We start from the raw sequence: 23,472 nt of genomic DNA, 5'->3' as shown, positions 1-23,472 counted from the left end.
AGGGTTGATTTTTTTTAAGCAGTGGGGTTTTATTTGTAGGACAACAGAAACATTTTGACATAGAATCTCTCTCTGATATTCTTTATTCTATCTACAGGAGCGAGCCCTAGTGGGGTAGTGGGTTATGAGTTGGGCCTCTAAACACAAGGTCAGCAATTTAAAATCACCAATGCTCTGTGGCAGAATGATGTTTCCTAAAGACACAGTCATAGAAGTACAAAATGGCAATTCTACTCTGTTTATCGGGTAATTATGAACTAGAATTGACTGGATGGCAGTAAGTTTGATTTGGGCATCTTGTATACAATACAAAATGCATTATCATGAAGAGAATGCTTAATGCTTTACTTGAGACATTTTCAAGAGTACTTTTTAGAGGATACAATTCATATCCTCTAAATTTAACCTTAATAGTAAGATAAGAGGGGCTAACCCCTCCCCCCCCCCCCAAAAAAAAAACAAAAACCTGGAAAAAAGCTTTGCTGGGTGGAGCTTTCTTAGTATGCATTTTTGCCACTAGGTGAGCATCCAGCAACATATTTTGAGTTAGCGCCCCCAGTGGCGTCACCGGGAAGGTCCTCTCTGGTCATAGTGATTTTTTTTTTTTTTTGGTAAAAGCCCTTTCACTCAAACTTCTATTTTGTCATGGTCGATTTGAGAACAGCGGCTGTGAAATTTTGTTTCCTGCTTGAGAAAAATGCTGCAGAAACTGTTGTGATGTTGAACACTCCTTACAAGGACAGAACTATGGGAAAAACTCAAAAGTATGAGTGGTTTCTTTCAAAAAGATGAAATGTCACTTGATGATAAACCTCATTCTGGACATCCATCAACTTCCCAAATGGACGAAAATGTCAGCACAATTCATGGCACATGTCCTTGAAGATGGTAACGGATCATTGAAGTGATGGGGAAGTTATCTGGACTGTCTTGGAACTCAGCAAATGTTAACGGAAGATTTGGGAATGAGAAGGGTCACTTCGAAATTTGTTCCGCGGGTTCTGACTGACCAGGAAAAGGGGCATCGATTGGAAGCATGCCATGCTTTGAAAGCACAGCTCCAAAGTGACCCAGACTTTTTTCCAAGGTCATGATTGGTGACCAGTCATGGCGCTATTCTTATGACCTTGGAAGCAAGCATCAATCAACCTGTGGAAGATGCCATCATCACCTCCCCCCAAAAAAGCTTGTCAAACAAAATCAAAGATCAAGCCGATGCTCTTTTTTTTAATGTGAGGAGGATGGTGCATTTGGAGTTCATTCCACCAGGTCAGACTGTTAATCATGCTTTCTAGTTAGAGGTTCAGAAAAGATTGTGTGACAGGGTGTGACAAAAAAGGCCTGATTTGTGGCAGAATGGCATTGGTTTTGCCACATGACCATGTACCTGTTCACGTAGCCATCTCAGTATACCAGCTTTTGGCAAAAACAGTATACCTCGCTTGCCCCCCACACCTAACTCACCTGATCTAGCCCTGTGGGACCTCTTTTTATTTCTGAGAATACAGAGGAACAAGAAAGGACAGCGTTTTGATGATGTAGAAGACGTGAAGGGAAAAAAAAACAAAAATGAGGGAGGTGCTGTCAGTCATCCAATCAGATGATTTTGAAACATGTTTCCAAGAATGAACTCACAGATTTGACAAATGTATTAAGTGCAATGGAGAGTACTTTGGAGGTGGTAAGGTTTTATTTTCAAAGTAATAATACATAGCTTTGGAAAAAAATCCACCTTTTTGGGGATGCCCCCTTGTACATTCCCACCAAATTGTCAGGAAAGTGAGGAAGTGGACAGGGCAAGATACTAGGGAAATATTGTTTCTCTCCTTAATGAAGATCTGAAATTCTAATAAGATTGATTGCACAAATCAAACTAAGTGTTTGGGGTTAATGAGCCCGGCGGCTGTCATGAAAGGCCAGGTTGGAAAAGATGAGTGTGCAAAGCAATATTATCCTATGTTTTGCCTTCTCGTTGGGTTGCATGGTGACTGGTGATAGGCTGTTATAAAGTGGGACTGGTCAGACAGAGGTGCCTTCTAAATGCATAAGGCTTCCGCAGTTCTCAGGAAAGCTGGCATCTCTTTGCCAGAAGGGCTTGCGCCAGTGAAGGAGAGAGGGCTGTCCAACAAGGCACAGAGTACATACAATAGTACTAGAGACCCCGCACTGAGGCTGCATCTGACATCTTGGGGCTTCACCAAGGAATAGGAAATCTCCATTCCCCATTAGCCTAGAGATGATTTCTACGAGGCAGAAGTCAGACACACCTCCACCTTCCGCCCTTGTCCTATGCTGACACCACTCATACCTCCTATGACACTATTTCTCTGCTGGGTTCAATAACCCTTTCCAGTTGCCACATAGAACTCGCATACAGTACACCTGATTGTGGGGGTTATTACGGAGGGTAACAAGTTACAGAACCTTTGTTATAGTTCTGTAGTCTTTCGTGCCTCTTCTCAGCCACACTGGCAGCCACCGCACTCTCTGGGACCTGACCCCTCTGATTCCCTGGCCTCTGCCCTGCACCTCACGCTGCAGGCCAGCCTCAGCTTTACACACGCCATGGGCAGGAGAGCCCTCCCTTTGTCTCATGGTCTCTGTCACCATCCCCGAGACCTGGACACATTGCCCGACATATTTGTTCATTCTTCTGTTGGCCCATGGTATATTCAACATCATTGCCAACATTTTAAATCAAATGAATCTAACCTTCTCTCTTATTTATGTCCAGCATTAATATGCATATGAGGTGAATGAAAAACTATGGCTTGGACCAGGTTACACCTAGTTCCTTTTAAAGGGTATTTTGCAGCAGATTTCCCCAATACTATATGTCATTTGATTTCTTGACTGCTGCTTTATGGGTGTTGATTGTGGATTTATGTAGGATGAAATATTTGACAACTTTAATCTTTTCTCTGTTTCTTATGAGATTGCTTATTAGTTAAATTATGAGGATTTTGTTGCCTCTCTGTAATCTATACATAATGATGTAATTTTTAACTCTCATCAGTAAATGCTTCAACTCTTCTTCACTGTCAGTAAGCAAGGTTATACCATCTGCATATTGCAGTTTGTTAATCTTGCTCCAATCTAATGTTCCATTTTTTATATAGTTGAGTTTAAAAAACTGGCTCAGCATGCAGATTGAATAAGTATGGTGAAAGGATACAACTCTGACACACACCAATCCTGATTCTCAGCCACACAGTATCCTCTTGATCTCAAACAGCCATCTCTTGGTCTATGTGCAGGTTCTTCATGAGGGCAATTAAGCATTCTGGAAATCTCATTCTTCACAATGTTATTCACAGTTTGTGGAATACCTGACAGGCAATCAGGTCACAGCTTGATGACCTCATTTGGAAGCATGAAGGAGATAAGTAGCTCATTGGAGGGCAGACACAAGTTCTGTTTCCTTTTCCGGCTGGCAAGCCAGATGGAGCTAGAGCCCTGTGGCTGGAAGAGCCATGCGGTGACCCACGCCAGTGCTGAGATGCTCCCCTCGCCACTGGGTCCACAAGTCTTTCCACCTACTGGCCTGTGATCTTTCTCCTTGCATTTGGCATCATTGCACGGCTGCATGAGTCTGAATTAGAATTGCTAGACTGGTGATGGACATACAGGCTAATATCAGATTTATGGACTTGACCTGGACTGGGCTGGGATGTTTTCTTCATATACAATTCCTAAAAGGTCAAAAAGAATTCATTATGGCAGCAAAGTCAAACATTTATGGTTTTATTACAAATATATTTCGTATGTGCATGTAAACATATTTTTCTCTCATTTTCAGCTCCATGGGATAGCATTTCTAACTAGAAACTATTGCCTGACAGAATTATATCTAAACAACAATGCGATATTTGAGATAACAGGTATGTCTCAAATTTTCTCTCAGTTGGATAAATTGTCAATGAAGTAATAACCTTCATCTATAATATTGCTAGTGACATGAAATCTATTTAAATATTTCTGCTCAAAGTTTGTGATGAAATCTTTACTTTGAAGGGTTATTTTTACATTCCATTTTAAGATGTGCTGTTAGATTACAGTTCTGTTGCAATATTGTCACCTGTCTTATTCAAAATGCAGAAGAGTTTTTAAACACCGGACTTTTGCCATTATATTGCACAGTGGAGACAAAGTAGATTTTGTTTCATCATGTTTACCAATTTCTGGGTTCATCCATAAATACAATGACTTACATAGTCTTGCAAGATGTACTACCGATAGTTTTTACCGATTTAACGACTGTTTCCACTCAGAGTGAATTGCACATGCACAACAATCTCTAAACGTCCGGACCATTTGGAGTTAAGTATCTTAGTTATTGGGGGCCCTGCTGGGTTACACATCTAGCTACTAACTGCAAGATCAGCAGTTTGAAATCACCAATTGCTCCTGGGAGAAAGATGAGGCTTTCTACATATGTAGGGATTCCCAGGTGGCCCAGTGGTTGCGTGGTGAGCAGTTCAGAACCACTAGCAGCTCTGCTGGAGAAAGCCTGCACTGTAGACAGTTACAGGTGAGAAACGCCCAGAGGGTCACTGTGAGTCAGCTCTGATTAGAAGGCAGTGAGAAAGAGTTACCTTCTCGGAAACCCACAGGTTACTCTGTCCGACACTGTTGCTATGAGTTGGAATCAATTCAATGGCAGTGAGTTTTTGTGGTTTTTTTTTTTTGGGGGGGGGTGGGGTGTTGTTTGTTTTGTTTTTGTTTGTTTGCTTAGTCTTAGTGATCTAGTGCTGCTGTAACAAATACCACCATGGATGGCTTTAAGAAACAAACTTACTTTCTCACACTGTAGGAGGCCAGAAGTTTGAATTACGGGTGCCAGTTTTAGGGGAAGAGTTTTTACTCCTTCCAACTTCTGTGAGCCAGGTCTTCTTTCATGAGTTCCCTGTATTTAAAAAAATCCCATACGTCTTGACATCAACCTAACCCTGGATCTATGTAGGAGGCTTTCAGGGCAGGAACCTCAGGCCCAAAGGCCATGCTCTGTTCATGCTTCTTCCTTGTAGCCACTGGAGTTTCCACTCTCTGCTGGGTTGGACCTGAGCACAGCCTCATAAAGCCAAGATATGGCCCACCCTGACCTTTTCTCATTAATATATAGAGTTTAGAATTCATAACGCATCGCAAAATGGTAGATAGCAATGTCAGATCACAAAAGGGATGATAACCACACAATCATAGCTTAGCATGACCATTAAACATAAAGAGATAATATAAAAATGTTTAATATCATATAGAATCAAAAAGGCATTAAAATTTAAAGTTCACGACGGCCGTGACCACCACTTAGAAGGTCTATCTTGGACTTATGTGACGTTCACACTAACATTTTTTTCACTCTGTTTATGTTAACAAGGTGGGAAATGTGCATTTAGAATCAACAAAAATGATATGAGAATTACTTTTGATTGTGCAAAGAAGCCACTTACTTGAGCAATTCAAAGGAAGACACTACATTGAATTCTCTTAATTCACATTACAGATCAAAGTAATGTTCACTAAACAATAACAAAAAAAGAAAGAAAACAACTCCTCCCAGTTAAACAACTAGAAAGTTGTTATTTGAATTTTTATACTTTATTGTGCCCAAAATGTAATTATCATTCCCTTTTTATGAAATGTAACCTGTCATTTACTGTTGTTAGTTGGCTAACAGTGAGATGTTTAAAGCCACGTGAACCCGTCCTGTTTTGTAGGCCTGCACAATCTGCGATCATTGCATATCCTCTTGTTGCACCACAATGAACTCACCAACCTCGAGGCTACAGTGAAGGAATTGAAGGGGTTGCTAAACCTGAAGATCCTGAGTATTCATTTTACGTTGTACACTAAACATAAGTCAAAATTACAGTATTGTAAGGCATTTTAGAAGAGCAATGTTTGAATGTAGAATACTTAGATATTCCTGAAAATAAGACTATATTCTTTTTTAAGACATGCTTTTGAAAGAACAATGGGTAGGAAAAATTCTGCAAAATGATACGGCTTGTCACAGAAAAATGACAAGATAACAATGGAGGGTTTGCATTCTTAGATCTACAATTTTGGCTTTACTTCAAAAGTAAGTTTGAAATGCATAATGATTAGATAATTTGCATGAAATAGAGAGAATAGGTCTATCTTAAACAGGTTGTAATCTATTAGTGCTTGACTATGCTTGCAGGTGGTAACAAATGGGTACAGGGTACAAGGGTTTTTTGTGAGGTGGGGTGAAAATGCTCTAAAATTGTGCTGGTTACACAATTCTGTGATTATTCTGAAAACACGTTTAATAATATAAAAATTGCACCAGCACTACTCTCACTGTCATCACTTGGCTGCTAGCTGAATCATCAGAAAATTGGATCCACCAGGAGAAAGGTGTGGAAGTGTGCTTCTGCAGAGACTGGCCCTTGGGGACCTTTGGGAAAGCCCACTCTGCACTAATCAAGTCAATGCCAGTGGGTTTATTCCCAATAGTCTGTACAAGAACACCAAGCCAACTCGCGACCACCAAGTCACTTCTGCCTGAGAGCAACACTGCACCATCGAGGGTTTCAAAGGCTGTTCATCTTGAAGGGAGCAAATAGCCTCCCCTTTCTCCTGCAGAGCATCTTTTGGGTTTGAACTACCAGTCGATCTTGTGGATAGACGTCCACCAATTACCCTACAGCATCATCGTTGTTCCTTGGAGAAAAATATGCATCCATAATACAGGCAAAAGGTTCTAAGTCTGCCAATATAAAAAACCCTTAGATCAACCAGTAATTTTTCAAATATTTGTGTTTGGACACTCATTATATCCACTTATATTATATCAATTTAATGAGATGGATATTGTTTCCTATTAATTGTGTCTTCATGCCTGGGATTTACATGAGCCAGTATTTTGTGTACATTAATCTCCATGGAGAAGGTTCTAAACAGATCCATCTATGGAGAGAAGCTAGAGTTCTTGCTATTGTTGATGCAGTTACATCTGTCAGATTGACTTGATTAATGTGCTGGTAGGTAGAAATTTAAAACCCAAATATAAAATCACACTGTTTGTGGCAGGAGCCCTGGTGGCATAGTGGGTGATGTATTGGGCTGCTAACCTCAGAGTCAGAAGTTTGAGTTCAGTTCCTCGGATAAAGAGGGGACTTTCTATTCCTGTCCACAGTTGCAGGCCTCAAAATCCACAAGGACAGTTCTACCGTGTCCCATTGGGTTGTGATGCGTGGTACCCACTCAAAGATCATGAGAAATTTATGGCAATCCCATGCATTTATTGGGGAGCCGTGATGAAGCCACCTATTAGAAGGAGTCACTCTTACTTTTGCTTTCTGAGAAATACTCAACTTGGACCTGCATAGTTGAATTGTAAGGCCATTCTGTGCTGAACACTTTTATGATTAAAGAACTGGTTATGTTTAATCCACAATGCTTGCTCATCCTTGTTCTTCTTTTTAAAAAATCATTTTATTGGGGGCTCGTACAACTCTTATCACAATCCATACAAGCGTCCATTGTATCAAGCGTATTTGTACATTTGTTGCCATCAGCATTTCCAAAATATTTCTTTTTACTTGAGCCCTTGGTATCAGCTTCTCATTTTTCCTCCTCCCTTCCTTCCTCTCCCTCCCTCATGAAGTCTTGATAATTTATAAATTATTATGATTTTTTTCATGTCTTGAAGCTAATAGCTACTTCTTAGGTTTACTTTGAACATTAATAGAAATCACGAAAACATTATTAATTTTAAAATTTTATTTTTGTTAACTACATTCACTCTGTCTCAATGTTATGTTTTAAATGTGTTTCTCCTGAGAGGCATACATTTATACCTTGCTCGAATCCAATCTCACATTCTTCATCTATTAATCAGGGTTTTATACAATGGGCATTTGGGAATACCAAGGTGAACAAGATCGAGCCAGTCTAGATTGAAAAGTTTTATAACTCTCAACCCAAATCTTTCTTAAAGAGTTGGAGTGTCTTACTGAGAAATTATTTGCAGAATTTTCTAAATGTAAAATCTCTGGAATTTAACTGTATTTATTTTACACACTATCATCTTATTAGTAGTAAACAGGGGTGTTGTGAACAGAGTCCTGCCACCAACAAAGGTGACCACGAAGTGAGTGCATTATGAAATTAAACCTTGCTCAGATTTTTTGCCCAGCACAGAATTGTGTTATCCTGAGGTAGAGCGGTGGGTAGGGGTTGGGGAGGGGGGAATGGGGAGGGGGAGTGGTGATTGTGGTAGCCTGACAAGTATCATGTTCACATCTTTACCAGTCTCCTTAAATGCTAATCTTGTCAAGTAATATTGGCCTAAAACCAATGTAAATGACCTCCACTTAAAAGCCCAAGTGATGTAGCTCAAGTTATATAACTCCAATTGTTTAAACTAAGAACTGGTTAGCAGAATGGAGAAGAAGCTGTGCCGAGTGACCAAGATGAATTTCCTGAATCGCCTTTGAAGTGATATTCACATGTTGAATTCATGTTCCATTGCATGGGGGAACTGTTTACATCTGTGCCGTTACTTCCTCGAATTAGATTTGTGTGTCTCTTGTGCAGTCACAGATTAGATTTAGCTCATAACTAAAAGGGTGAATATGTGCATTTTCAAATGTTATCATTTTTGTCTTTTCACGTTGTAAACCCATATAAAAATGTTAAGGAGTTATTATTCTTCCACTTCAATTCCAAGTTCTTCAGAGGGTGAGAAAATAGGCTGCAGGCTAGACCTCTAATCCTTTTAGCATTGCATCCTCCACTGGCATTTATGAGGAGAATTGCCAAGCAATTTCCCTGGAGACACTTGGCTGGGAGCTTCAGGGAGGCCTACAACTAGCTGCACCGTGTGAAGTCCTGGTAACTGGAATTGTGACTTCCAGGCTGAGTCAGGAGGGCCGCACCCCACTCTTCTCTCCAGGCGGTCCACCTTTCCACAATCTCCTCTAGCTGGGTCCTTTCTGGTCCTTTACCCCCTCCATCCTCCTCCTAAAGTGGAAGACCCTCTTAGTGGCTGGGGACTTTCTTAAACCTTCAGTGCCTTCTCAATATGTAAGAAGAAAAAAGAAAGAAAGAAACTACAAATATGACCCTTACTACCCAAATGAACAATTAAAAACAGCCATTCTCTACAACCTTTAGTCTCCTAATTTCACTCCATGTTCCCTGTTTCCTTAAGCTGCCTTGTTGAAAGGGTACCTAGGTGATGCCATCTCCTGATGGTTAAGACCACCTTCCTAGCAGAACTTGGGCGGAGGGAGTCCCCACCTTTCTCCAGCGACTCCTCTTCAATCTGCGCCATCTTCCTTTGGGGCATCACGTCCCTGCCGATGGAAGCACATCAGGGCGTGACGCAGAATCCTGGGAGACCTGAGTCTCCTCTGAGTCTTTACTTGTAATGCCCCTCAGTCAATCCACCAAACAAGCAACTGGGTCTTTCACTGCTATTTGTGCTGAATTATGGAATGTTCTGACCCCTCCAACCTTCATCTGCTTGCTGCTGTTTGACCTCTTACGAGTCAGAGCTCGTTGCATATTCTGTATGACGTGTGTGTGTGAATTTGAGTGTGTCTGTGTGTGTGTTTGTGTGGGTGAGTGTGTGTGTGTCTGTGTGTGTGTGTGTCTGTGTGTGAGTGTGCCTGTGTGAGTGTGTGTGAGAGTTTGTGTGTGTGTGAGTGTGTGTGTGTCTGTGTGTGTGTGTCTGTGTGTGAGTGGGGGGGGTTGCTCCCAGATTCTGCTTCATTACATTAAGGTGGTGATGGCAATGGAGATGCTGACCTTACAAAGTAACCTTGACACAGATCTGTTAAAACTCTTGCTGTCTGATCATTAGCAGTTGAACTTCCTCGCGCCATTCTGTATGGAAGCAGAATCTAATGCTTTTCTGCTCTCTGTCATTTTTCCGATCTACTAAAATGGCTATGTTGGTACCTCATTAATTACATCACCTTTCTTCACAGGTGGTCTTAAGAATGTTGAATTCATTTAAAAGGCACCATTTAAAAGTTTGAAAAAGTTAACTGGGCCAACATTTTAGATGATGCTCTCCCCATCCCCCTCCTTTTTCTGTCTCAACAGAAGTAGCTTCACACGTGTAATTCGTGTAACTCCAGCTCGGGCAGTAAGAGAGTGGAGACACTGTGATGTATTAGTGGCTAAATGTAAAATGCTTAGACGCAGAATCCTAAATGAAGATAAACAAGACAGTGCTGGCGCCACTGAGGTGTGCTCTCTAAGTAGCCTAGAGGGAAGGTGGATTAAACAGCATTAACCTATTGAGAGTAAAAGTGTAAGCCATGTTCACTTCATGGTTTCTAAATGAATGCGCCCATACATCACGGGAGGCTTGGAGAACTTTCAGACACAGGAAACTGATTTCATATCTTAGAAATTTAATTTATGGTAATTTTAGTAGCATCAATCCAAAACTCATAAATCTCAAATGTTAAATGTTTAAGAGGGGGAGGGGGGTTACAAGTTGAAAATAAGATTGCTTCCTACCAAAATTTAAAGCTATAAAAATCCTGAGGGATAAATGAAAGGGATCAAATGCCTTCCATATTGCTTAGTTCCAGTTTTTAAACTTCCTCCGACAGGGCTGGGCTAAACGCCCAGTTTTCTGGGTACTGTCACTCAGCTCGTTTGCTTTATGACGCGTGGAGGGTGACATTGCCACAGGCACATGGAGGCTTCCGTCTGGAGACACTGTCTTGACAAGGAATGGCACAGCAGTGAATCCAGGCGTGTGCTGGGCTAGCTAAGAGTTGGCTCGCTTTGTGACTACTACTCTGCCATCCGTTGGTCGTGCTGTGGCGGCTTGCGTGTTAAAACCACGCTGCCAACGAGGCCAGCAATCTTTCCAACACGGACTGGCTCATCCCGAGTGGAAAGGTTGAAGGGAAGGCTGCAGACGAAAAGAGCAGATTGATGGAGGCGGAGATCCGCTTCTCAAAAACGGGCCTTTGGAACCCTTGGGACTGCAGCAGAACCTTGCCAGATAAGGGTGTGAAAGACGAAGTCCTTTGGGATGGGAGGCCCTCAGTTTCTATGCTGGGGGACAGCCGCTCCCTCAGAGTCTCACAACACAAAGGAAATTCACAGTAACCCTCCACAGGGGCAGACAGCCTCCTCTTTCTCCCAAGAAGCAGCTAGTGAGTTTGAACCACCAATCATCAGGTTCACAACCCAATGCATCGTCCACTACCCCACCAGAGCTTCTTTCTCTTCGAGGTAGAGTGACACAAATGAAGAACCGTTTTCGGGACCTTCATTTGCTGGTGGGGAATGATTCAAAATGAGAAGAAACCGCTATAAATAGCCATTAATAACCAGAGCATGGAGTGCAAACAGTATGAATTTGGGAAAACTGGAAGTCACCACAAATGAACTGGAATGACCAAGGTCAACATCCAATCATGTGTGGACTGCGATGGGCTGATGAGTCTTTTTTTTTTTTTTATGAAGAGAAGTTGAATTAAATGTTCAGTGCGCATCAAGAAAACATACCTCCCCAGAGCTGCCAGAGCTCACAGCTCCAACATTATACTGTGTGCACCAAGAATCCAAAAATCTTCCACCATCTCACAAAAGAGACCAAATGAGAGCCAAAGTAGGGCAAAAGCCAAGTCAGTGAAGGGGAAATCTTCTCAAGAATGGTGGGGTCTCCACATGGCTTCTGACAAAGAGTGCTGAATCATGATAAGGTCCGGACTCTAACCGGAATGTACCAGGGGAACAGGAGGACGTCTCCCACTCTGAACCCGACCAGTGACCGCTCTGGCGCTTCCGCCTCGGTCGTATTCGGGTCCCAATTAATGGCGCCACCCATAGACGTGTCCGGAGAGAATTTTAGAAAAGAAAACAACAAAAAAAACCCTCCTACCACAAGGTCGGTCCGTGAGTCGCGGTAGGGCCTGTGCTCTCAATCCCCAATCCCTGACAAGTCCCCAAATATTAGATTCGGGGAAGGAAGGAGCGCTTACCTTGGGCGCACACCATAATCACGACCAGTTGAGATGCAAAAGCAGCAAAAGGAGTTTATTAGCTAGCCTAAACTAGGGCTTCCTTCCTCCGCTGCCCGGCGGAGCGGGGATGCAGTGTCCAAAGGGAATCAGAGGCTGATGCGTCCTTTCGAAATCAATCATATGGTCTGCAATGGCAGAAGTGACACACTGAAGTCCTCTTGAGATTATATTCTTGGACAAAAAGAACATTTCAAGATCTATCATAAAGTATAATTGTACCTGTGATAAGATAGGGTCAAAAGATATGCCTCAAAAAAGATCAGTTAATAGAATTATCAGTCGAATTTATTCACCAACCACCAATGCCAAAGATGAAAAAATAAAAAGACTCTTTACCAACTTCTTCAGTCTGAAATTAATCAAATGTACAATTAAGGTGCACTGATCATCATTTTTTATTGGAATGAAAATGTTGCAAACAGAAAGGATCGATCCTGGGAGACTAAGGGCTTGGTAATCGAAAGTTCACTTGAGATTGCGTGAAAGAAGTTTGCAAGAATAACTTCATTCTAAACACCTGTTCCCAAGAGCAGCAGCAATGATTTCACAAGGGGACATATGGGTATCCAATCAGTGGAGGCATCTGGATACAATGGAGAAGCTCAGTATCACGAGTAGGAAGAAGGCCAGCTGTCAACGGTGCGATAGACCATCAATTCCTCATTTTAAAGTTCAACTGAAGCTAAAGAAAATGAAAACAGGTCCACAGTAACAAAACACAAAATAGAGTCTATCCACCCCAACCCACAGAGCTTTTCCGGAAGAGATTGGGTGAGTAGGACCCGGGTAACTGAAGGCCTGACAGTTGTGAGAGGATCTGAAGGCATCATGAACGAAGGAAGGAAAACCTCGTTTAAAACAGAGGAAAGAACCAATAGTGATCAGAAGAGACGCCGGCGAAGTAAAATGAACAAAGAGTTGGTGATGTGAAACAGCTGAGCAAACTATTTAAAGGGGCAGCTTGAGGAGACAAACCAAAGCATTACAACAAAACGTACCAAACTCTGGAGTTCAAAAATCAAACAGGGAGACCGTGCTTAATGCTTCTCAAGCTGAAAGAACTGAAGAAAAACATCCCAGCCTGTAGTTGCCATGTTGATTAATTCTATAGACAAGATATTTAATGACATAGGAAACGTCAAGGAACTCAAAAACTCACTGCCGATGAGTGGATTCTGACTTAGAGTGACCGTGTAGGACAGAGGAAACTGCCCCTTGGGCCTTTGGTTTCCAAGGCTTTAAATCTTCGTGGGAGCAGGCATCCTCGTCTTTCTCCCACAGAGAGGCTGGTGGATTTGAACAGCCGACCTTTGAGTTAGTATCTGGCTGTGTAGCCCACCATGCCACCGGATCTCCCTCATGTAGGGAAGATGAAGGAAATGCACAGAATCACTGTCCCCAAAAGAACTGGTCAGTGTTCAACCATTTCAGGAGATGATGTTACTCACAGACTGGCAGTATTGAAGGAAGAAGTCCAAGCTACAGTGAAGGATTTCATGTAAAGCAAAGGTCTAGGAATCGATAAAAATGACAACTGAAATGTGTCAACAAAGAGATGTAACTTGAGATATGCTCACTCGTCACTGTTTACAAATTTGGAAGACAGAGGGTCTGGCCCATGAGTGAGTAGATATCCCATCCCAACAAGAAGATTGATTGTACAGAAAGGGGAAACCATCAAATAGTATTAATATCACATACACACAAACTTTACTAAAGGTAATCCAAAAGCAATGGCAGAGGTACATCTGCAGGCAACTGCCAGAAATTCAAACTGGAGTTAGAAGAGAACCGAAACAAGCGAGGACCTATCGCTGATGCCACTAGGATGTTTGGCTGACCACAGAAAACACAGATGGATGTTTGCTTGTGTTTCATGGGCTATTGCAACATTCACCTGTGTGCATCAAAGCAGATAATGGATGACATTAAAAAGAGAGGGAATTAAAAAATAAATAAATAAATAAATAAATAAAAGAGGGAATTTCAGAGCACTTCATATGCTCATGAGAGAGATCTGTGGATACACCAGGAGGTAGTTATTGGAACAGAGCAAGGGGATTCTACATGGTTTACCATCAGAAAAGGTGTGCATCAGGTTATAGTCTTTCACCACATCAAAAGGTATCTTAAGCAACAATTCAGGGTCGCGGGGAGGAAATGAGCCAGTCAGGGTGCAGTGTAGCAATGATGAAACATTCAACTTTCTCTCTAGTTCCTAAATGCTTCCTCCCCACCCCCTACCCCACCCCTGCTATCATGATCCCAATTCTACCTTACAAACCTGGCTAGACAAGAGGATATACCCTGATACAGATAGGAACCAGAAACACAGGGAATCCAGGACAGATGATCCCTTCAGGAACAGTGCTGAGAGTGGCGATACCTGGAAGGTGGAGGGGAAGGTAGGTTGGAAAGGGGGAACCAATTACAAGGATCTACATATAACCTTTTCCCTGGGGGATGGGCAACAGAAAAGTGAGTGAAGGGAGACCTCCGACAAGGCAAGATATGACAAAATAATAATTTATAAATTAACTAGGATTCATGAGGGAGGGGGGAGTGGGAAAGGAGGGGGGAAATGAGGAGCGGATGCCAGGGGCTTAAGTGGAGAGCAAATGTTTTGAGAATGATGAGGGCAGTGAATGTACAAATGTGCTTTACACAATTGATGTATGTATGGATTGTGATAAGAGTTGTATGAGCCCCTAATAAAATGATATTTTTAAAGGAAAGCAACAATTCAAGAAGAAGTACAAAAAGAAGACGGTATCGGGGTTAGAGGAATGCTCATTAGCAGCTCTGCCGGCTGAAAGGGAAGCGAACTTGAAGGACTTATGATGAAGATCAAAGACTGTAGTTTGGAGTTCAAGTCAACATTAAAAAAAGAGACAAAAAACTAAAACTTTTACAACAGAACCAATAAATAACATTATGATACCTGAAAAAAATATTCTGATTGTGGAAGATTTCATTTTACTTGGATCCATAATCAAAGGCCACGGAAACAGCAGTAACGAAACCAAATAGCATATTGCATGGAGCCAATTTGGCCCAAAAAACTTCCTCAGAATGGGTTTTAAAAGGCAAAGATGTCGCCATAAGGGCATCTTTGTGCTTGTTACATTGTGCTTGATGCGAGTCCTGGTGTTTCCAGTCACCACGCATGCATGCCAGAGCTGGGAAAAGAGGAGGTGATACCAAACGCTCAAATAGAAAGAACATGTTTCGGAAGTGACGGCGCCATATGTACAAGGGTGCTTAAGACAATTGAATGATGGATTGTCATAAGATTTGTAAGAGCAGGCCAACAAAATGATTAATTTTTTAAAAGCTGAAGAATGGATAAGGAAGACAAAAATAGAAGGAGAAACGATGGAGTTGACTGATGGTGAGGATGAATATGAAATGTATCACGGACTGCCAGAAGAATGAAGAAATGGGTCTTGGAGTGTAGCCAGAATGTTCCTGAGAAGCAAAGATGTCAAGACTTCATCTCAAGGCTTTGGGCGTGTTATCAGGAGAGATCAATCTCTAGCGAAGGCCATCCCATCTGGTAAAGGAGGGGTTTTTGCTACGAAGGGAGGAAGACCCTCGACAGGATCTATGAACATGGCGGCAAAACAACGTGCCTCCATGTAGCGATGATGGCAATGGCGATGCAGACCTGGCTGTGCCTGGCACTGGCACCAAGAACACTCTTCATGGAATCAAGTTTCATCTTTCTCCCCTCTAGTGGCTGATGAATTCAAACCTCTGGCCTTTAAGTTGTCAGCCTAACTTTTATCCGCCAAGCCCATGAAGAGGACACCATGAGGAAATGCCACTGAAAGGCTTATGTACACTTTCCACACACACATGTGCACAGGCAGACTGGACTCTCGGCGGCTATAAAGTATTGCAGGGTTCCGAAGTGCCGGACGTCATCTCCGAGACCCTAATCACTGAACAGACTTCTGCACAAAAGCCGGCGTGACGTTGGCTTCTTCATGAACTCTCATTTGAAGCAATTGCTTTAGCTTTGTTTCGTTTTGCTTCCGTGTCCTTGAAGGATATTCCTTTGTGCACTTCTACCAGCGCACACTGTAACACAGGATCCCTGTGTGTCTCTTTTTAGTCTCTCCTGGTAATTGATTTTAACGGACATCCATTCGATTCCCTGTCCTGTGCATATAATTATCTGTGACTATTTCAAGTCCTTCTAGTTCAAGAGAGAAATTCAAACCATTCCTGTCACTTAAGAGACCTGGGAAAATTCCATTCGGTTGCTTCTCTCCTTCACCCCAGTAGCATACATGTTTCCTTTGTTTCTCCTGGCTCTACATTTTCTTCTCAGTGTTTCTCCACTCTTAACATTTTCATTTTATTATGTCCCAGGTGTCTTCTATTGCCTGATGAAAGTGCTTGCCATGGGGAAATAGCTATATATAAGAATGCTATTAACTGGAAAAGTTTGTGTTTATATGACAAATATGAGAATGTTTTACTACCTACTGAGAAAACATCCAGATGATTAACTTGTTCTGTTTTTATCTAAATCGTTTGTCTTCTAAAACATGCCCCCAGCCACCCATCTTCTTTATGTTGCAAACTGTTCTTTATAAATATTAATCGGTTATTTTCTGAGTTGCTAATGATCAATATTTTCATGCCTTTATCAAACCTCATTATGTTGTACATTAAAGGAGCCTCAGAGTAGTGAGAGTGGTGTAGGCTGGACCTCTTTCTGCTACTGCCATCTAGTGGTTCTTGTTAGTATAAGTATGTTCTGAAAATTATATGGCGATTATATACAAATCTCTAATCATGCCCAACTATAGGCCAGAGAGGCTGGCCCATATGGTTTTCCATGAATATATTTCCACTAATAAGTTTTCCTCCACACAGTGTTAAAATAACCCTGGTTAATATCAGCTAAGGATGAATAGGGAAAGTATTTTTGTTGAAACTTTTGGTTGAAAAAAATGTTCAAATGTATCATTTCGCTGATTCTCGACAAGATGTCACCTCAGAAATGCCAGGAGTTCTTCTCCTGTACCAACATACCTCTCAACTCCAGTTTCTGTGTCAGAATATAGAGTCTATTATTTTTCCTAACACCTATACACAAGGACCTCCCTAGCAGAAGCAAGAGTCTGGCCAAGGTAGACAAGTAGGGAGGCTTGTACTTGCAGAATCGTATACATCTCTGAATCATACACGTCTCTGAACTGTATATGCAGAAGCAGATGAAATGGTGTATGTTTTGCTGTATGTGTTCTCAACAACATTAAAAATAAATTAAAAGGCTCCCAAAGAGATTATGACTAGTTCCTTTTCTCCTAATGTACTTATGAACAAGTTAATATTTTCCCTATTTGTGGCAGGTGTGGATCAATGATTTATCTGCAGCACATAGCAGGGTACCTAAGACAAAATCTCCTGCCATCAAGTTGGTTCCAGCTCTTTGTGACTCTAGAAACAGTTTCCAGGACTCAACTTTCACTCTTAGAGTGACTAGTGGGTTTGAACTGCCTACCTACCGACACTTGCCTGAAAGTGCTGCCGGAGCTCCTAGTAGGGTGTCTAATAACTGAAAAACCTCACTGCCATTGAGTTCGTTCTGACTCAAAGTGACCACAGAGGACAGAGTAGAACTGGCCCTATGAGTTTCTGAGACTGCACATCTCTGCTGGAGTAGAAAATTCTCATCTTTCTCCCAAAATGTGTTGGTGGTTTCAAACTGCTGAGCTTGTGGTTAGCAGCCCAACGCATAACCCACTATGCAATCAGAGCTTGCTAGGGACCTACTGTTTAGTAAAAACTCAGTAGCTACATGCACAATCAATACATCTAACAGACAGGACGAAAGGATACCACGAGTGTTTAGTGAGGCCATCGGTTTGGTCTATAAATCAGAGCTTTGTGTTTCATTATGTAATATTATTCCTGTATTTTACGCCACCAAGCTGTTTATCAGCGAGGAAAGCAAGTACTTTGTCAATATGATGTCTTGATTCGATTCCCCCTTTGCAGATCTCTATCAGAATCCTTTGTGCCAATATAACTTGTACCGTTTACACATGATCCACCATCTTCCGGGAGTGGAATTTCTTGACAGAAACCGTAAGGACATTGCTTTTTCTCCCAAAGCTAAATATTTGAGAGTCTTAAAACTCAATGGACCAAAAATACCTTTGAAAACTGTTGTCTTTGTTAATTTTTTTAAAAAAATCAATGATTTATTTTAAAAATTTACTTGTTTAAACATTTTTACCATCTGAAATTTGTTCCATTTAAGAATTCATGTCTAATAACCACTTTATCAAAAAGACCGTCTTGTCCAGGTTTTGCGAATAGTGTGTTGGATGTCAATCATTCGGTCCCGGTACTTCAGTTTCTTCTCTCTAAAATGACCATTTTACTTCCACTAAACCTCTGAAAGCCAGGTTAAATTCTAAAGGTCATCCTCTTTGAAATTCTGTAAACATATGCTAAAGTTAGTCTTTCCAATAGCAATTTCATTATGAATACACATTTAGAAATCACATACAAATTAGTACGTCTTATTTTCACATGCCACAACAACGCAAATCTATCAAATATATTACATTTTACATTTATTTGAGACTGATTTTACTCTGCTCACTTTTCTGTCTCGCAGGGTTGAGTGTTTTTAATAATTCATTACTAAGTACCTTATGTTTCTGCGAATACCAAGACCTTATGACTCTCCTCTTCATAGCCTTGAGGAAATCAGGGGCAGGTTTTACCTATTATTCATGTGGCTGATATGTTACAAAATGTCGGGGATGCACTAGACTGCAAGTGGATGTGAGTCTTGTGACGTGAACTTTTGTAAGATTGTAAAAGTAACTGATAGTTCCTTTACAAATTAGTGTTGCCAGGATGTTCACATGTAACCTAGCTCAGAGAAACATTTGAAAGTATCCAATATGTTTTGCCATTCTGCAAACTTCTCTATAGTGCTGAGCAGTGACTCTACTTTTGCGTCTATCAGGTATTACAAACAAAGAAAGAATATCAACAATTACCATTTTTAACCATGAAAAATCGCATATTCTCCAATCAATTGCCTTTGGAGGAAAAGTTGATGTCTCCTGGAATACCATACCACCAATTAAACCAAAGTCAACCCAGCATCTACCTTCAGGTATATTGAATTTTTTTTTAAAGGGAGGAAAAAGATGCTAAAACTACACAAGCTTCTGAGTAACCTGACCATCATCATCATCATCATCATCCTTGCAATTACAATAAGCTAAGTATACAGTAAAATGAGTAATCTCTAGCTTAATGATTTTGCAACTTAAGTCTTGAGCCCAGTACTTGAAGTCAGTTGAGGTAGTGTGATAGCAATGCGGTCATACAGTGAAGACTTGCATGGTGCCTTGTGGTACCGTCCTTGTGTGGTGCCATCCTTGTGTGGTGCTATCCAGTGGGCTCACACTCAGAGCAGCACTATGTACAACAGAACAAAATGGGGCCTGGTCTCCTGGGCCATCTCACAATTGTTCTTAAGTTTGAGCCCATTGTTGCATCCACTGTGTCAAGCTATCTTGTCAAAGGCCGCTCTCTTTCACTCCATTCCCAAGCATGGGGACTGGTCTCTTCTGATAACATGTCCAAAGTATGTGAGGAGAACTCTCATCATTTGCTTCTAAGGAGCATTCTGGCTTTACTTCTCCCAAGACAGCTTTATTTGTTTTTTGAGTGGTCCGTGGTACTTTGAATAGTCTACACTCGCACCGTAATTCAAATGCCTCATCCTCCTTTGATCTTCCTTATTCAATGTCCAACCTTTCACGTGTGTAAGGAGTGCCTGAAAACACCATGAAAACCATGATTGAGTCACTCAATCACCATGATTGAGTCAGGCAAACTCAATCCTCAAGGTGACATTCTTGCTTTTCAACATCTTAAAGAGGTCTGTGCAGATGATTTCCCCACTGCAATGCATACTTAGTGTAGTGTAGAGCTTCTGTAACATTGCTATTGCTACCATGATCAAAGTACAATTAAGAAAAAATATTGGGAATGAAAGAAAAATATTAACATTAAATAAAGATAATCTACAGTTGTTCCTTCAGGAAATAAGGACTGTTAATATGTTGGTATGTAGTCTTGATATGCAGATATAACTTGAATATCTTCAGTGATATTTTACCAGTTAGGATTGCATCCTATGGATATAATGGAGCTATAGTTACAGTAGTGAAAACAAATAGAGATTTTCTTTTCTCAGATAACAAAGAGTACAAAGGTAGGGTGTCCAAGTTGAATGTACAAACTCCAGGAATACAGCTGCCTTTTCCCCTGCCTCTTTCTGTGTGACGTATGATTGCAAAGTAGCTTCTTGACCACCAAGCATCACATTGCCATTCCTCACGGCAAAGGGAGGGTTGAAAAAACTGTGAACACCAAAGCCTTTTCTCCTTAATATTTTTCCCAAGAGAGGACTTGTAATGGGAAAGAGCCAAATAGATTTTCTAGAGATTATGGAAAAATATTAAATTGAAATTATTCGATTATTTAAATTGAAAGATAGTTTTGAGGAAATAACCCAGAGAAATAAAATGAAGATATTAATTTGATGTTGGGACCAGAAACAGTAGAAAGATGTAAAAAATAAATTTAGTAAAAATCCCTAAAGAAGAAAAATAACAGAGACAAGTTGGGGAGAAGTTCATAGTTGAAGTAATAATGATTAGGGATTTCCCAAATGATATGAACCTTTAGGTTCATCAGGAAAAAAAGGTAACCAAAATATATACATTAAAAATTTCCATACCAAAGACAAAAAGAAAATCTCAAAGCAACCAGAAATAAAACTCATTATTACCTACAAAAGAATAACAAAGATTAAGTACTAGCTTCTCAATTGTAATAATGGAAGTCATTAGAAAATAATCCTATGCCTTAAAATATTGGAGGAAAGTAAGAGTCAACCAAGAATTCTATAAATAAATTTATGAACAAGAATAATAATTTGTATTGTTTCATTAGATTAAAAAAGTTTAAATAGAATAATAAGTACCCTCTCTCTGCCCAGACATATTCAACAATTGATCAAATGTTACCACATTTGCCATCCCAATTCCATATGCATCGCTGTACCTCTTTATGTGGGAAGAACAGGCCTTCCAGGAAACCTTTACTTATATCTCATTAGTTGTCCCCTAACTACAATGTAAGGTTGGAATTTGAATGTATTTCTAAACCATTAAATGTTTCAGTAGTCAGTGTCATCCTGACACTTGACTCCAAATAATTTAGCCTGGAAGTTTAGCAATAAAGGCATCTATCTATAAAACCATAATGTCACTATCACCAATAAAACAAATACTAAATTTGTATAGATTATCTAGTGCATAATCCATATTCAAATTTGACAATTATTCCCAAATACCTTCTAAAATTGTTCAGTTCAAGTCAGACTGAGGCGGAAGGAGATAAGCAGCATGACGCAGATGTTCTTGGTGGGAAGATCCACGGGCTCGGCTGCCTCAGAGCCCCATGTGGCAGGTTTTATCACCATGCACAATGTGCAAACAATTTGACCACAGAAATTCCATGCGAAGTCTCTCCCCTACGGAAGTCCTTGCATACAGGGACAAAGATGTGTGTAAGGCTGCAACATTAATTTCTAATAATAATAGAGAGAATGACTTAAGTAGTCGTTCATCTGAGGAATGTTAAATTACGGCACATGCATACAATATAAACTATTCAAACATAGAACTATCCCCTGATATAATTTGAGTATAAAGAGACCACATTACAGAGTAATGTAATTCAGTGTAATGGTGAAATTAGGCAACAAACCTGTGTGGATGGATGGATGTCAGTTCGCATGTGTGCACGTGCGTACACAGAGAAGATGAGGAGCGTACACACACAACTCTTACTGTTGGCACTTCTGATGAAAGGAGCGGACTGCTGAGAGGGATTTCCGTTTTTTTACTCTATTTCCTTTATTATTTATAGTCATTAAAACCTTCCGGACATGATCGCTGAAGACAAATGTGTGCATAAACAAGTGTGGTGAAAAAAGTTGATGGTGCCCGGCTATCAAAAGATATAGCATCTGGGGTCTTAAAGGCTTGAAGATAAACAAGCGGCCATCTAGCTCAGAAGCAACAAAGCCCACATGGAAGAAGCACACCAGCCTGTGTGACCACAAGGTGTCGAAGCCATCAGGTCTCAGGCATCAAAGAACAAAAAATCATATCATTGTAAATGAGGGGGAGTGCAGACTGGAGACCCAAAGCCCATCTGTAAGCAACTGGACACCTCCTTACTGAAGGGTTGTAGGCAGGAAATGAGCCAGTCAGGGTGCAGGGTAGCAACGATGAAACATTTAACTTTCCTCTAGTTCTTAAATGCTTCCTCCCCACACTATCATGATCCCAATTCTACCTTACAAATCTGGCTAGACCAGAGGATGTACACTGGTACAGATAGGAACCTGAAACACGGGGAAAGCAGGACAGATGACCCCTTCGGGACCAATGGTGAGAGTGGCGATACCTGGAGGGTGGAGGGAAGGTGGGGTAGAAAGGGGGAATGGATCACAAGGATCTACATATAACCTCCTCCCCTGGGGCGGGATAACAGAAAAGTGGGTGAAGGGAGACATCGGACAGTGTAAGATATGACAAAATGATAATTATTTATGGATTATGAAGGGTTCATGAGGGAGGGGTCAAGGGGGAGGGAGGGGGAAAATGAGGAGTTGATATTAAGGGCTCAAGTAGAAAGGAAATGTTTTGAGAATGATGATGGCAACAAATGTACTTGACACAATGGATGGATGGATTTTGATAAGAGTTGTACGAGCCCCAATAAAATGATTTTTTTTAATGAAGAAAAGGAAACAGTCTGAGGGAATACAAAGACTTGAATCAGCCAATTTGTGACGAGAATGGAGCCATGAGCCATTCCTAAGCAGAGGCTCTGTGCGTGCGTGCGTGCGTGCGTGCGTGCGAGCGTGCGAGCGAGCGATCCAAGCTTAATGCCCTCTCTGCTCCTGGCCTGGCAAGAGCCCAGACTGTGGGCTTTGGTGAACCAACAGGTGCTGGTAATTTCCATGGCTAGTCTGGCATGAGGCCTTCGAGAAAGAAATAAACAAGTAATGACAGTCTCTGGAAGATACCAGAAGAGATCCAGGCTTTGTGGACTAGCCTCTGAGCTCAACAGCTAGGAAGAGTTAGATTCTGTGATCTCGGATTTATTCCATTTCTTTGAAGTTAATGCCAAGAATCCAAATGGTTTAAATATTTCTCTTTTGGTCTATTGGTCCATTTATAGATGCATGTGGCTAGCTGGGGGAGAGAAAGGATCCTTTGGGACACATGGACGTCTTTGTTATCTATTATACATATCTCATTTGTGTTCCATTGGGATCTAAACTGATGAAGTGTTCTATATTCAGGGTTTTGAGACT

At 41.1% G+C, this 23,472-nt stretch overlaps 1 protein-coding gene across 1 annotated transcript in view; it reads left to right on the top strand.

The window, feature by feature from the left end:
* Window positions 1–23,472, top strand: part of LRRC72 (leucine rich repeat containing 72) — a 68,500-nt gene that overhangs the window by 43,764 nt on the left and 1,264 nt on the right. The window contains exons 4-7 of the mRNA XM_075557336.1: window positions 3,800–3,881; window positions 5,718–5,828; window positions 18,042–18,131; window positions 19,027–19,179. Of these exons, the coding sequence (XP_075413451.1) occupies window positions 3,800–3,881; window positions 5,718–5,828; window positions 18,042–18,131; window positions 19,027–19,179 (436 nt within the window). The remainder of the gene's footprint in view (window positions 1–3,799; window positions 3,882–5,717; window positions 5,829–18,041; window positions 18,132–19,026; window positions 19,180–23,472) is intronic.

This window comes from Tenrec ecaudatus, chromosome 9 (genome assembly GCF_050624435.1).
Source record: "Tenrec ecaudatus isolate mTenEca1 chromosome 9, mTenEca1.hap1, whole genome shotgun sequence".
Lineage (NCBI taxonomy): Eukaryota > Metazoa > Chordata > Mammalia > Afrosoricida > Tenrecidae > Tenrec > Tenrec ecaudatus.
The sequence above is the reverse complement of the archived record's forward strand: the minus strand, read 5'-3'. Positions and strand labels throughout refer to the sequence as shown.